The sequence below is a fragment of the Phoxinus phoxinus genome, assembly GCF_949152265.1.
Source record: "Phoxinus phoxinus genome assembly, chromosome: 17".
Classification (NCBI taxonomy): domain Eukaryota; kingdom Metazoa; phylum Chordata; class Actinopteri; order Cypriniformes; family Leuciscidae; genus Phoxinus; species Phoxinus phoxinus.
In genome coordinates, this window is record NC_136892.1 from 17,521,231 (window position 1) to 17,534,143 (window position 12,913).

Below are 12,913 nucleotides of genomic sequence, written 5' to 3' on the forward strand. Positions count from 1 at the left end.
GCAATAGCCAATAATACATTGTATGGGTCAAAATGATCGATTTATCTTTTATGCCAAAAATCATTAGGATATTAAGTAAAGATCATGTTCCATGGATGGTACATTTCCTATCGTTAACATAAAACATATTTTTGTGAGCATAAATGGATTTTCTCAATGTTTCGATTTTTTTGCACCCAGATTCCAAATAGTTGTAAATCGGCCAAATATTGTCCTATCCTAACAAACTATACATCAAAGGAAAGCTTATTTATTCATGTGATGTATAAATCTCAATTTCAAAAAATGTACCCATGCGACTGGTTTTGTGGTCCATGGTCACATATGTTACAATATTGCATTAGTTACTTTTTATGAAAAGTAATGTGTTGCGTTACTTTTGCATTACTTAATTCACCTGGGCTTGCTTGTATTTTGTTGTTGTTGTTTTTTTATAACAAAAAAAACCCCATAAGTTCTATTTTTGTAAATGTAAAGGCCCTTTCACACCAACAGTAAAATGAATAAGCCTTAGGCTGAAGGAAATGCAAATTCGTAGAGGGTGCAGCTCAAACAAGCTTTCAGCTGTCTTGACATTCTGGATTCCAGAAGAATCGGATGCAGGTGAAGAAAGTTCAACACTCTTCAGCAATTAAAATAAAAAAAAATAAAAAACTTGATGTTTATCTTAAGTTTGTATTTTAGCAAATACAATTAGTTAGCCTACTAAAGTGGTAAATATTTGTACGTATAGTTGTGTTATTTAACATTTAATTATTGCAGGTTTTCAGGTTTGCATTTGAGGTATACTGAATCTGTTTTTTTGTGCAAGTGAAATAAGTAGTAATTGCTCACTTTTAGTCTAAAACTACAATAACCATCATGTTCCTTATTTCTCTCAACATGGGGACAGATACGGTGTCCATATATACACAGGAAAACAAAGTAACTTGCAATTTAAAAGCAACGTGTTACTTTAGGCCTACCAGTTAGGCTACTTTAAAAAAGTAATTATGTGATTATGTAACTTGGAATGCTTTACCCCCAACACTGCATGGGACTACCATGTTTAATACACACGCAACATAATGACATTCTCTGAAATACCTTGAAGTTCATTAAAAACCCGTACATTTATATTGTAATCATTCAGCTGTCATGGTGCATCAAAATATCATATTACCATCTGATACTGTTCCATGCTACTGTCACAGTATAAGGCAACAAATGGTCATTCTCATGTAATGCACTGATTGTGCAAGCATTTCTGTTTATCATAAGCATGTCAAGTTACTGAACGTGTGAACATGCTATTGCTTGAAAGTGTAAGGGGAGGGCACTTAACAAGTCATCTACAATTACATCTATCACTTAGCAAAAATAACTCAAAAATGTAGTCTGACAGTCTAAAAGCTGCACCCTGGCCTGGAGAACATAATGCATTTTTATGTGCAGCAGTGAGTACGCCCTACACGTGTGAATCGGTTTTGATACCTCCTCGGGGCCAGTCTTCCACGAATCGATGTTATTGAACAAATCTTTTAATTAAACGAATCATTTGCGTTCCCTTCCATGCACGGATTCATGTTCTGTCTGTTTCATTTTCAGTTTTTATGGCATGATAAATAATTGTAGGCTACATTTGTCTTCCCAAATTATTTGCAGATAATTTTCAAGAATACAAAACAGTAGCCTACAAAAACAAAAAATGGGGCGTCATGTCACGTCTTTGCCAGCAAAAAATAAATAATAAAAGAATGAATGAAAATAAAACAAAATAAATGAAAAAAATGATAGATTTTGGGAATCTCCTCAACCACCATTATGTAACCTACAATTTAATTTAATTTACAATATAACAAATTTGGTTTCTAGAAAGATAAAAAAAAAAAAAAAACATTAAACATTCTGTGTCTTAAAAAAATCAATGCAACGTTTTAAGAAAGTTAGCTTGGTTACACAAAAAGAGAGAAAAAAATTGTTTAGTAACCGTTTAACCCTGTTAAAATCATAGGTTAAAATTAGTGAACAAATCTCTGAGAAACTGATTCAAAAGACTCGATTCGCTGAGATGAATCAAACTCCCCAGCGCTACCAACGACCACTTCCGATTCCGAGCTCGACTGCATGCAGAGTGCAGACTCAGAGAGAGAGATAGACAGAGCGCGGTTCACACAACACACCTCCCTCCCTCCGGCGTGCTTGTTCTCTCCTTCTGTCACCACAGACTCTCCACCGATTCACCACCGGCTGCCTCATCCAGGCATGGCAGACGGCTTTACCCCATCATGGCAGTGCTACATTACACCCTTGACTTCAAGCTCCGTGCGCCAGGTAAATTTCAGTGAAATGTATTGAGTGGGCGAGTGGAAGAGAAGAAGGGGCTCGTGTTGCACTGCAGACAAACGGGCCTCCTCGCAACTGCCCTGTAAGCGATTTAGTGTCTTTAGAATCGCAGCGAGGCTGCAGTCCCACTTCTGCATTGCCGAGACGACCGCGGGATGCATGTCATTGCAGTCGAGCAAAAACTTCTATTATTGTGCATATCCTCCTGACGTTTGCTCTGATAAATGACCTTCTAGGAGGGTAGCATAGCAGCGTTAGCAGAGGCTAATGTCGGGTTTCCTCCGAAGCTGGCGTTTGCCTTTGAATAGAGCTTATATGTGCACATATATATGCATTAGCAGGCGAGCTAGCCGCAGTGCATACTAAAACAAATATTTCCAATTATATATTACCAATTATTATGTATGTACAGCGTTTAAATCCTCTATAGGTAGTCTCGTGCATCTGACATATTTTTGAACGATTGCTGTTTTTTTTTTGTATGTTGACAAGCTCTGAAAGTCTTTCACCTCATGTGGCAGTTCCTCTATCTGACTGTCTAATAATATCGCAAGTCGATAAGATGAGTTTTCCATTCTTGCATACTACAGCGATCATCTTCGATATTACACACAAACATGCCTTATCTCTTTCGAGGAGTGTGACAGGTGCAGAGTATCGTGTATTATTATTATTTTAGATTTATTTACATTAGATAAAAGTACTGCTACAGATCGATATGTTGCAATTCATCCTACTTTATAAACTGTAGAATGGATATGAATCAATTTGGATTGGATTGTTTTGTGCAGATTTCGCATAACTAGGTTAAAAATTATTCAAGAGAAATTTGAATCCCAGAATTAACTGAATTATGTGTAATGGACAGATGCAGATCCTCTGAGACCGGGATAACTGCATGTCAGAATAATGGGTGTGTTGAAAGCTGAATGCCTATTGCCTACAATAAAAACTAACCCCTAACCCTAACCCACACCATGTCAGAAAGCTTTCGTGATCAATGATGATGACCTTTCTCCATGCCCCATACCTTTAGGCACGACCCAACCTTTCATCACGCCCATTACTCCAACCTGCAGATACTCACACTTGGACCCTCTTGCAACTTATTTGTGATTAGTGAGTTTTAAAGGGATAGTGCACACAAAAAACGTTAAAAAAGTATTTATTTGCTCTCATGCTGTTCAAAACTAACCAGACTTTCTTCTGTGGAAAACAAAGGGAGGTGTTCAGAATGACACTCTCATTCACCATTTATTTCAGTGTATGAGAAAAGATGTGATGCAAGTGAATAGTGACCAAAATGATCAGTCCTTAAAGGGATAGCTCACTCAAAAAGAAAGAAAATATAACAATTCTGTAATTTATTAACCCTCATTTGGTTCCAAACCTGTATTAATTTCTTTTTTCTGTGGACACACAAAATAAGATATTTTGAAGAATGTTGTTAACCAAACCACTTTGGTTACCATTGACTTCCATTGGATGTAAAAAACAAACAAACAAAAAACACTTGAGACATTTCGCAAAATATCTTATTTTTGGCTCCACCAATGAAAAAAAGAAAGAAAAAAAAGAGGGCCATGCAGGTTTGAATGATGAGGGTGTATAATGACAGAATAAAACATTTCGGGTGAACTATCCCTTTAAGTAGTTTTAGAAACATTATTAAATGTGCAAATGAGTTGATCTGTGTGCAGTGAAATTGGCTTTAGGGTCAGTCATCTTTAGTAAGAAGATTTTCTTTAGGGGCTTTCGAGGTGGAGGATAAAGTAATCGGTCTGTTTTCCCTCTATCTGTTTAGCTGATGTCTCTGCGACTGTGCGTGGCCTGCAGTCTATATTTCAAGAGCAGGAAATGACAGAGAATGTCCACGACTCAGAGGGACAAGGATATCTGGCAACCTTTGTCGGCAAGAATGGCAGGTGAGCGACTTTGCCTCAAATGTCTTTAGTCGAACACCAGTCTTTCACAACTAGGGATGGGTATCGTTAAGGTTTTGACGGTACTGCTACTACTCTTACCGATTACTTATCGATTTGGTACTTTGGCTGTGTTGTTATACAGTCAAATATGTATATTTACAGTCAAATATATTTTTTATATATATAAAAAAAATTGCGAACATGAGTAACATTGCTTCATATTCTGAAAGGTAAAATAAATATCTAGAGCAAAAGAAACAGCATTTTTTTAGCAAAACGAATATAAAATAACTATTTGTAAATGGTTGTGGTGCAACGTATCACAAAACTCACGGTTCGGATCATATTACGTTTTTTGAGTCCCAGATCGGATCAGCAAAAACAATTATTACTTAATGCCCACTTTAAGTAATTCGATATCACAACAAAAATCTAGCTTTTAGTAATTAAACATCATTAAAGACAAGTGTACAGTCAGTAATAAAATAAGAACAACTACACAAATTACAAGCATAGGTAAATACAATTCAACAAAGTAACGGATAAAGTAAGGTCTAACTGTATTGAAATCAGGTACAGAAATGTAATCATTAAATGTAAAATAACAGTTTAAATCTGTATAGATATAACACTGTATATAACAGTGTTCACTGAATAAATGAAATATAGATTCCTCCTTGTTAAAGAAGTGTTTTGCTGTTTGATTAACATTAATGACTAATGTTTTTAATTGGCTGCTATTAATAGGCTGCTGTCACTTTAAGACCTAATCAACGGAACCAATATAATGATACACATCCGATTTCTCTCTCAACTGTGTTTGAGAATACTTGCCGAGATGGGTATTTTAATAATTTTATGTGTCTGTGTCCGTTCAAGCGCAAGGAGACGCGAAAAAGGGATCAATTCGTTCCGATAACAGCGCGCGATCGAGTTCTCTTTCGCCTCTTCTTGCGCTTGAATGGTTTAAAACTGCTTGAATCGCTGGGCCTGGTCCGTACGGATCATGGATAAACTGTGATCTGTTGCACCCCTAGTACATGGGCCAGTGTATAGGCATTTTGTGTTTTATATACATAAGATAAGATAAAATAAGAAAATAAGTTTAGATATGACCTAAAGTATTATTTGCTTGTCTAGGTTTGGAGCTTATCGATGCTGTGGTCTTTCATAGTTCAGCTCCGGGGCCCGTTTAACACGTTTCGGTTTCGGTACCCATCCCTATTTACAACATGCAAAAACTATCTATACAACATGCAAAAACTCTTCAACAGGTTTTGTTTAGCTGAAGGGACAGACTGAAATTTGAAGAATGGATAATGATGTAATCACCCTCTTATTATGGCGAATTTGCTGCTGCTTTTGAGGGAAAAAGAGTCCAGTTTCCTTTCCAAAGTGTTTTAATTTTTGCTCTGTAACAGCTAAGCACAATGTTGAACCTAACTGACAATAATGATGACTGAAACCACAAATGCCCCACTGAAAACACCAGGTGTGCTCCAGTGTTCAGACACTCTTTAGGATGACCATTGATCGGTCAGTTAAGTGCATCCTCTGTGCAACAAAGGACCGCATTTAGTAGAGCGCAGGGTCATTTTAGTGGCTTTGTGAATCTGATCTAAAGGCTTTGGCACTCACTTCCTGTTTTGTGTGTGGCTTGCTGTAAACACAGCTGTTGGGGCTTTGTTTAGGCTTAAGCTGGGATGAATCTGGCCTGAGCGCCTCATGTTTTTTTATATATATAGTTTTTGACTGCAGTTTTGAGGTTTTAATTGTGCTTCTGTATTTTCTTTGTATCAGGTTTGCCATCTTACGAATGCACTCCCATGGTCTGGTGACCTTTGACCTGCAGTGTCTTGAAGGGGATGATGTAGTGCAAGTGGACAATGTGAGTTAACAGAATGTAGGTGATAGAGATACTAGTACCAGAGGTCGTCCGATTGATAGGTTTGCCAATTAATCGCCACAGATAAGTTATTCGCAAAAATCCATACCAATAGTTTTTCCGGGTTGTGTGTGTGTGTTGCTGGAGTAGCTGAGAAGGGTCCGCTGTCATTATACAGTACAAGAGCATCCTCTAAAGGCGAAATAAAAACTATCTCCAATGCCTCGTGGAGTTTGTTTTGACACATGAGGCTGTGCGCTGCACAGAGCAGGACACTTCAGATGCAGATTTAAAACAGTATGAATACAGTACACTACATGTTTTTATATCATTATAAAGTATTTGATTTGTTTACCAGATGCTGCATTAGTAGAGAAAGAACAGCAGTACGTTTGTCATTGAGGCTGAGAGGACGCTAACAGTAGTATCTCAAGCGGTTACAGCAATGTGACAGAAACACACGCCATTCTGACTCAAATGTTTAATGTCATGGTTGTTACCATCTGTTTGCATTAGTTTATATCCAGCTGGTCATTTGTTTGCAAAGAAAAGTTGCATATTTAAAGCTATTGATGCAAGAAAGCAAATTGATAAGTTTATGCAGCCGACAGAATATTTCATATTTATATGAAATAGAAACACTTCACATTTACAATAAGAGTCCATCTGTAATATTAAAGGGATAGTTCACCCCAAAATTAAAAAATTCTATCATAATCTCACCCTCAAGTTGTTTCAAACCTGTATGAATTTATTTCTTCTGTTGAACACAAAAGAAGATATTCTGATGAATGTCACGAAACCAAACAGTTGATGGACCCCATTGACTTCCATAGTATTTATTTTCCTACTATGGAAGTCAATGGGGACCAGAAACTGTTAAGATTCAAAATATCTTCTTTTGTGTTTAACAGAGGAAATACATTTATACAGGTTTGGAACAACTTGTGGGTGAGTAAATTTTATAAGTATTTTCACACTTGGATTTATATACATATTTATATAATTTATATATTTATTTCATTTAATAAGTACATTTTCATGGTTCAGTGCGGTTTTTTGTTGTTGTAATAAAGCTCAGCACTAGTTTTTCTTTTCATTCAGTATCCATTTTAAAAACTATTGGTTGGATATCAACCTAGTTATCCAGAAGCGGACAGTCATGGCCTAATGGTTAGTGTCAGACTGGTAGCCCGAAGGTTGCGGATTCGATTCTCAATACCCGGGCAACACATCAAAAATGGCTGCCTTTTGCACTGGGTATGTGTGTCCATGGTTTGCAGTGTGTGTGTTCACTACTCGCTGCAAGTATGGATTAAAAAATTAAAGGTATGATGCCGTCACAAATCACTTAACTTTACTTATCGTTCTCGGTAAAAATCCACTATCGGTCGACCTCTAACTACCATATGATATATCTGAAATCTAATAAAACGTTATTCTAGTTAATCTTTAAAACGCGTAGAATCTAAAAACACTGTTAAATGTAACCTTTAGCAAATCTCAAAATTAATATGCATTTTTCTGGACATTATGCCTAAATTCACTTGTGGCATGTAAAACGATTGACAAATATCTGAAGATGTCGGCTTTGTTTACAGTTGCCATACTTTTGCTTCTAAAACTGGGATATCTGATTATAAGGATGTTGTTTTTTGTCACTTCTTGAAAACGTTTAATCACATTTTCCTCAACACTCTGAAGTCTATATTTATACACTACCGGTCAAATGTTTGTGTTTGGTATGCTGATTTGGTGCTCAAGAAACATTTGTGGAAACTACTACTACATTTTTCTGATTTTTTTTATAAATGTTCAAGAGAACAGCATTTGAAATAATAATAATCTTTTGTAACATTAAAAATGTCTTAACTGTCACTTTTGATCAATTTTAATGCATCCCTTCTGAACTTAAGTATTAATAATTTCTTTAAAAAACAAAACTTCTGAACAGTACGGCATGCTGACCACAGATCAACCAGTAGGCGAGAGTGATTCAACCAATCTAGAAGGTGTTTACTTCCCTTATTCAGAATGTCATAATTAAGACAATGTTTTCTCTGTAGCTACTGAGCGCACTGGAGAAGAAATTAAAGGCTCTCCTGGATGGAAATATCCAAAGGATCAAGAGGTGAAACTAGCATTATTTTCATCCTGAATCAATTGCCATAAACTTCTCTCCTTGTTTACTAGCCCTCATGTCATTCCAAACATGTGTATTGTGGAACGTTTTTGTGATCTGTCCTGCCAGACTCCCTGCGCTGATTCGAGGCAGTGATGTGGACCGATACTGGCCCACGGCTGACGGCAGGCTGATGGAGTACGACATCGACGAAGTTGTGTACGAGAAGGAATCCGCCTACCAGAACATCAAAATCCTGCATTCGCGGCAGTTTGGCAATATGCTTATTCTTAACGGGGATGTCAGTAAGTTAAAAGTTCCTTGTTTATTTGCTAGTTTCAAATACATGAGAAGTTTTTGGGTTATTGTACCGTACGAGTGTGTGATAATTTAGTGTGATCAAATGTCAGATCTGGCAGAAAGCGATCTGCCCTACACTCAGGCCATTATGGGCAGCGGCAAAGAGCACTATGCTGGAAAGGAGGTACTTATTCTGGGAGGAGGAGATGGTGGAATTCTCCATGAGGCGGTGAAGCTCAAACCAAAGATGATCACCATGGTTGAGATATCCTTTATGCAGTTAACACTTGACTGCAGTTAAATGGAAACCTACTCAGTATTTTGTAGCTCTCTAACTGATTTTAGATATGTACTTTCCTTAATTAAATATTTACATTGACGAGCTGGTGATTGACGGATGCCGTAAACACATGAGGAAGACGTGTGGGAATGTTTTAGATAACTTGAAGGGAGATTGTTATGAGGTAAGGATTGACTTTGTGACATTTTATCAGTTAAAGCTCTTATTTATTCCCTCTTATTATATTTATTCCCTGTTGCTACACATACCAGTCAAGCTTCGGTTTATAAGTAAGTCGGTAATGGCTGGATCACACTAAAAGGTTTTTAAAATCTTATCAGATTTTAAAAATGTGAGAGACCACAAACATTATTTAACCGTTTTGTTCCTATAGTGTGCCGCGATGTGGCCAAGAAAGCAACAGATACCATTCACGACTGCAAACATGGGACATCTCTCAAAATCACTCACTGTCAAACGTGACTTTAGAGTAAATAAACATTGCGGACGACGGGCAAGAAGAAATGGCGATAATAGAGTTTGGACTGCTTTTTACAGAAAATTTGTGGGGTGTAAAGAAAAAGGTTTGGATGAAGTCGTGTTATGCTTCCGTCTTACGTCAGCTCGCTTTCTGATTGGGTATCTTTTCGTTCCACGTGACAATCTACAGAGTACGTGCGCGCTTGTCCTTGGGGTTCCCCCCACACAACAGCCTGGATTCCTGATCATAAATATTCAACATTTTGGATATTTACGATTTGATGTTGTGGCCCCGGCGTTCTTCCAAGCAGATTCAATCACTCTTAACACACCTTACACCACAGGAAAATCTGAAAAACAATCTGTAAAACCTTCAAGATAATCCAGACGTTACCTAGGATTGTTGGAAGGGGATAATCAGACCCCAAATCCTTCCGATTATCTTGTAGTGTGTGGGTGTCTTAAGATTGTATTGAAATGTTTTTTAAATAAGTATCTTACACTCACCAAGGATGCATTTATTTGATCAAAACATTCACATTTAAAATACAGTAAAGAACGGTTTTCCATTTGAATTTATTTTTAAATGTAATTTATTCCAAAGCTGAATTTTCTGCATCATTATTCCAGTCTTCAGTGTCACATGACCCTTCAGAAATCTAACATGCTGATTTGCTGCTAAAAAAAACATTTTTTATTTTAATCAGAATTTCCTGATGAATAGAAAATTAAAAAGAACACTATTTATTTAAAATAGAAATATTAAAATAGAATATTTTATAAATGTCTCTACTGTCACTTGTTTTGTCCCTGCTGAATAAAAGTATTAGTTTCTTTTTGAAACTTTTGAATGGTAGTGTATATTAGACTATTACACATTCTCGTTCGTTTGTTCTGTTTTGTCTCTCTGAACCGTTTATCAGTTGCTACATATTTTTGTGCTTGAAGTTACAATGAGGCCCCTTTCCTGCTTTTGAAACAAGTGCAATGTAGTCAGTTGAAGGAAATTACCCAAACTCTGGGCAACTGCCAATTTTGTCATGGCTAACAATGAATGTATATGTCCAACTATGAAAATTACTTTACATTTCTTTTCTAATTTCTAATTTTTTGTTTCAGATTTTGGTTCAAGACTGTGTTCCCGTACTTAAAAAGTTTGCAGAGCAAGGGAGGACGTTTGATTACGTCATTAATGATTTGACGGCTGTTCCTATTTCCACTGCACCCGAGGAGGGTTAGTTTATATGCAGCTACACTTCTGTCTGAGTCTTACTTTTTTTTTTTACAAATATTAAATAAATTTGATTGGTATTGTTCTATAGATTCGACGTGGGAATTTCTGAGACTCATCCTTGACCTCTCTATTAGAGTTTTGCGGCCTAGTGGAAAGTATTTCACGCAGGTGAGGGAGGCATGTAGTTAAAATTGCTGTGAATTTTTACTGCTTTTCAATCCTTTAATGTTCTGTTATTCTCTGCCTGCAGGGTAATTGTGCGAATCTGACTGATGCACTCAGTGAATATGAAAAGCTTTTGGGGAGACTTTCGTGCAAAGTGGACTTTTCCAAAGAGGTGGTGTGTGTTCCCTCATATATGGAGCTGTATCCTTTTTAAATGACCTGGTCAGTCCCTCTAGCTAAAATACATTAATAATGTCTGGGAAATATGTCTGTGAATAAGGTATTAATTATTTGAAATGTTAAATAATTTAATTATTAGAAAATATGCAAAAAAATTAAGGCCATTTAAATTGTGTGTGTGTGTTTATATATATGTGTGTGTTTATATATTATATATGTTTGTATATATATATATATATATATATACACACACATATGCACACACACACACAATTTAAATGTAATTTACATTTACAATGGGGTAAATTGGGTAACGGACAAATTCACACAAAAAATATGTCAACATGCCCATTTTGGTGCATATCCTAGAAAACATAGTAGGTTATGTCTTAAGTGAACGTAAACAGTCGTATGATGCGTTTCCATGATGGAAACATGTTTAATTGTTTCCATGATGCGGACCCAAACAAAAGCGAGTAAAAAAAAAAATTTACCCACTATTTTAACATTTTCAGCATGTGCGTGTGCAAGCATTTGCGTGCAAGTGTGTGTGAGTAATTTAATTACACTACTTGCCAGTTTCATGCGCTTTTGGTATTCACTAGTGTTTATTCATTCTAAATGCTCCTGTTGTGTGCTATGTTCCGACTTAAGTTTTGTTTGATGTTTGCTTCATTCAGGGAGTTCATATATCCGACTGCTTGTACTCAATGAGCCATGTGCAGTAATATTGAAAATTGAGGATGCAACGCATCATGATGCATCGTGATATTGAATCAAATCGTTGACATGATAATCGTAAACTTATTGAATCGTGATACCAGTGAAGATTCACACTCCGTGTGTGTGTGTTTGTTTATGTGTGTTTATTATAACATTATTTATTTTATATTTCAGTAAAACATTTTTTTACTTTTGACCATACTTTTCTGTTGTCCACTGAAATGTGTCATTATTGACAAGGCAACTCATAGCTGCCCTCAAATGAATGGTCAGTTCCTTAACATGCTGACTCAGATGGGTGTTTTACACCATCTGGAAGAAGTAATGTCTCTTCCTCCTCCACTCTCTCCTCGAAAGTCCTGCCGGAATGTGAAGACTTCTCCCTCACCTCTGATGCACTGAGGAGAGACGTGCACATATCTCTCCAAGCACTGTTTCTGTTTCTACTCTCCCTTCACGTCCAAAAATTAACAGCCTTCCTTTTTTTTTTTGACATGGCTATTTGCATTTTTTGTGTTTGAAATTTGACCGAGATGGTTGTTTTTGTTTGTTTGCCTGCGTTGGTTTGATGTTGTTTGCGTGGGGCCCTCCAGGGAGCGCTGTGGTGCGAGGTGTGTGAGTGACACTGCTGATGATACTGAAGACTGGAGGGTGGCGAAGCATCCAGACACATTTCTGACTCCTGCCTTTGAGGATTTACTCTTATGATTCAGATTTGACAAGCTCTTTGTGTTTTACTGTAGCTCCACATTTTTTCTTTTTGTTGACCTCTGTGTTTGAATTTTCCGCATCCTTTTGTAACTGGTGGCTTGAGTGTGATTTGATTTAAGATGCCTCACAGGGAGTTTATTGGCAGTGTTGCATTCTGGGATTTCACCAAATAGTCTATTGAAGCCCCTAAATATGTCTTAAAAGGGAAAAAAGTCCTTGCTGTGGCAATTTTCATTTTCGTTTTCTTTTTTCTGAACTGTGAATGTTTAATTTTTTTATGATTAGCACAAACTAGGTCCAAAGTAGGTTTCCCTGCTTAGTGTTTTTTGCATTTCTTAAGAAAGAAGTTTTTACTGAATGTAGGCCACTTTAGATTCATGCCTTTTATCCATATTATGGTGCTTCGTTGATATTATTTATTTGATTTTATTTCACCATATACCAGTGATCCTGCCCTGAAAAGAAACTTCTGTTAATGAGAGTGATAATCATCTATTAAAGCAATTAAGGAGAAAAATATCAAATCTCTTGTTTTGTCTTCTCTCTTATGCACTCCAATGGAAATATTTAACATAATCATTAT

At 36.6% G+C, this 12,913-nt stretch overlaps 1 protein-coding gene across 1 annotated transcript; it reads left to right on the forward strand.

Moving 5' to 3' along the window:
• Positions 1–2,025: 2,025 nt before the first annotated feature.
• Positions 2,026–12,854, forward strand: sms (spermine synthase). Its single transcript, XM_079585159.1, has 11 exons — positions 2,026–2,313; positions 4,130–4,250; positions 6,051–6,138; positions 8,202–8,266; positions 8,387–8,562; positions 8,668–8,822; positions 8,932–9,021; positions 10,437–10,551; positions 10,640–10,719; positions 10,802–10,917; positions 11,914–12,854. The coding sequence occupies exons 1-11, from the start codon at positions 2,268–2,270 to the stop codon at positions 11,942–11,944; spliced, it is 1,083 nt and encodes a 360-aa protein (XP_079441285.1). The 5' UTR covers positions 2,026–2,267; the 3' UTR covers positions 11,945–12,854.
• Positions 12,855–12,913: the final 59 nt, after the last annotated feature.

Excerpts from the sequence above, each read along its gene's own strand:
- sms (XM_079585159.1), top strand. The coding sequence starts at position 2,268 with ATGGCAGTGCTACATTACACCCTTGACTTCAAGCTCCGTGCGCCAG. Across the intron at positions 8,267-8,386 it reads AATATCCAAAGGATCAAGAG|ACTCCCTGCGCTGATTCGAG; the intron begins GTGAAACTAGCA and ends CTGTCCTGCCAG. Across the intron at positions 8,823-8,931 it reads AGATGATCACCATGGTTGAG|ATTGACGAGCTGGTGATTGA; the intron begins ATATCCTTTATG and ends TTAAATATTTAC.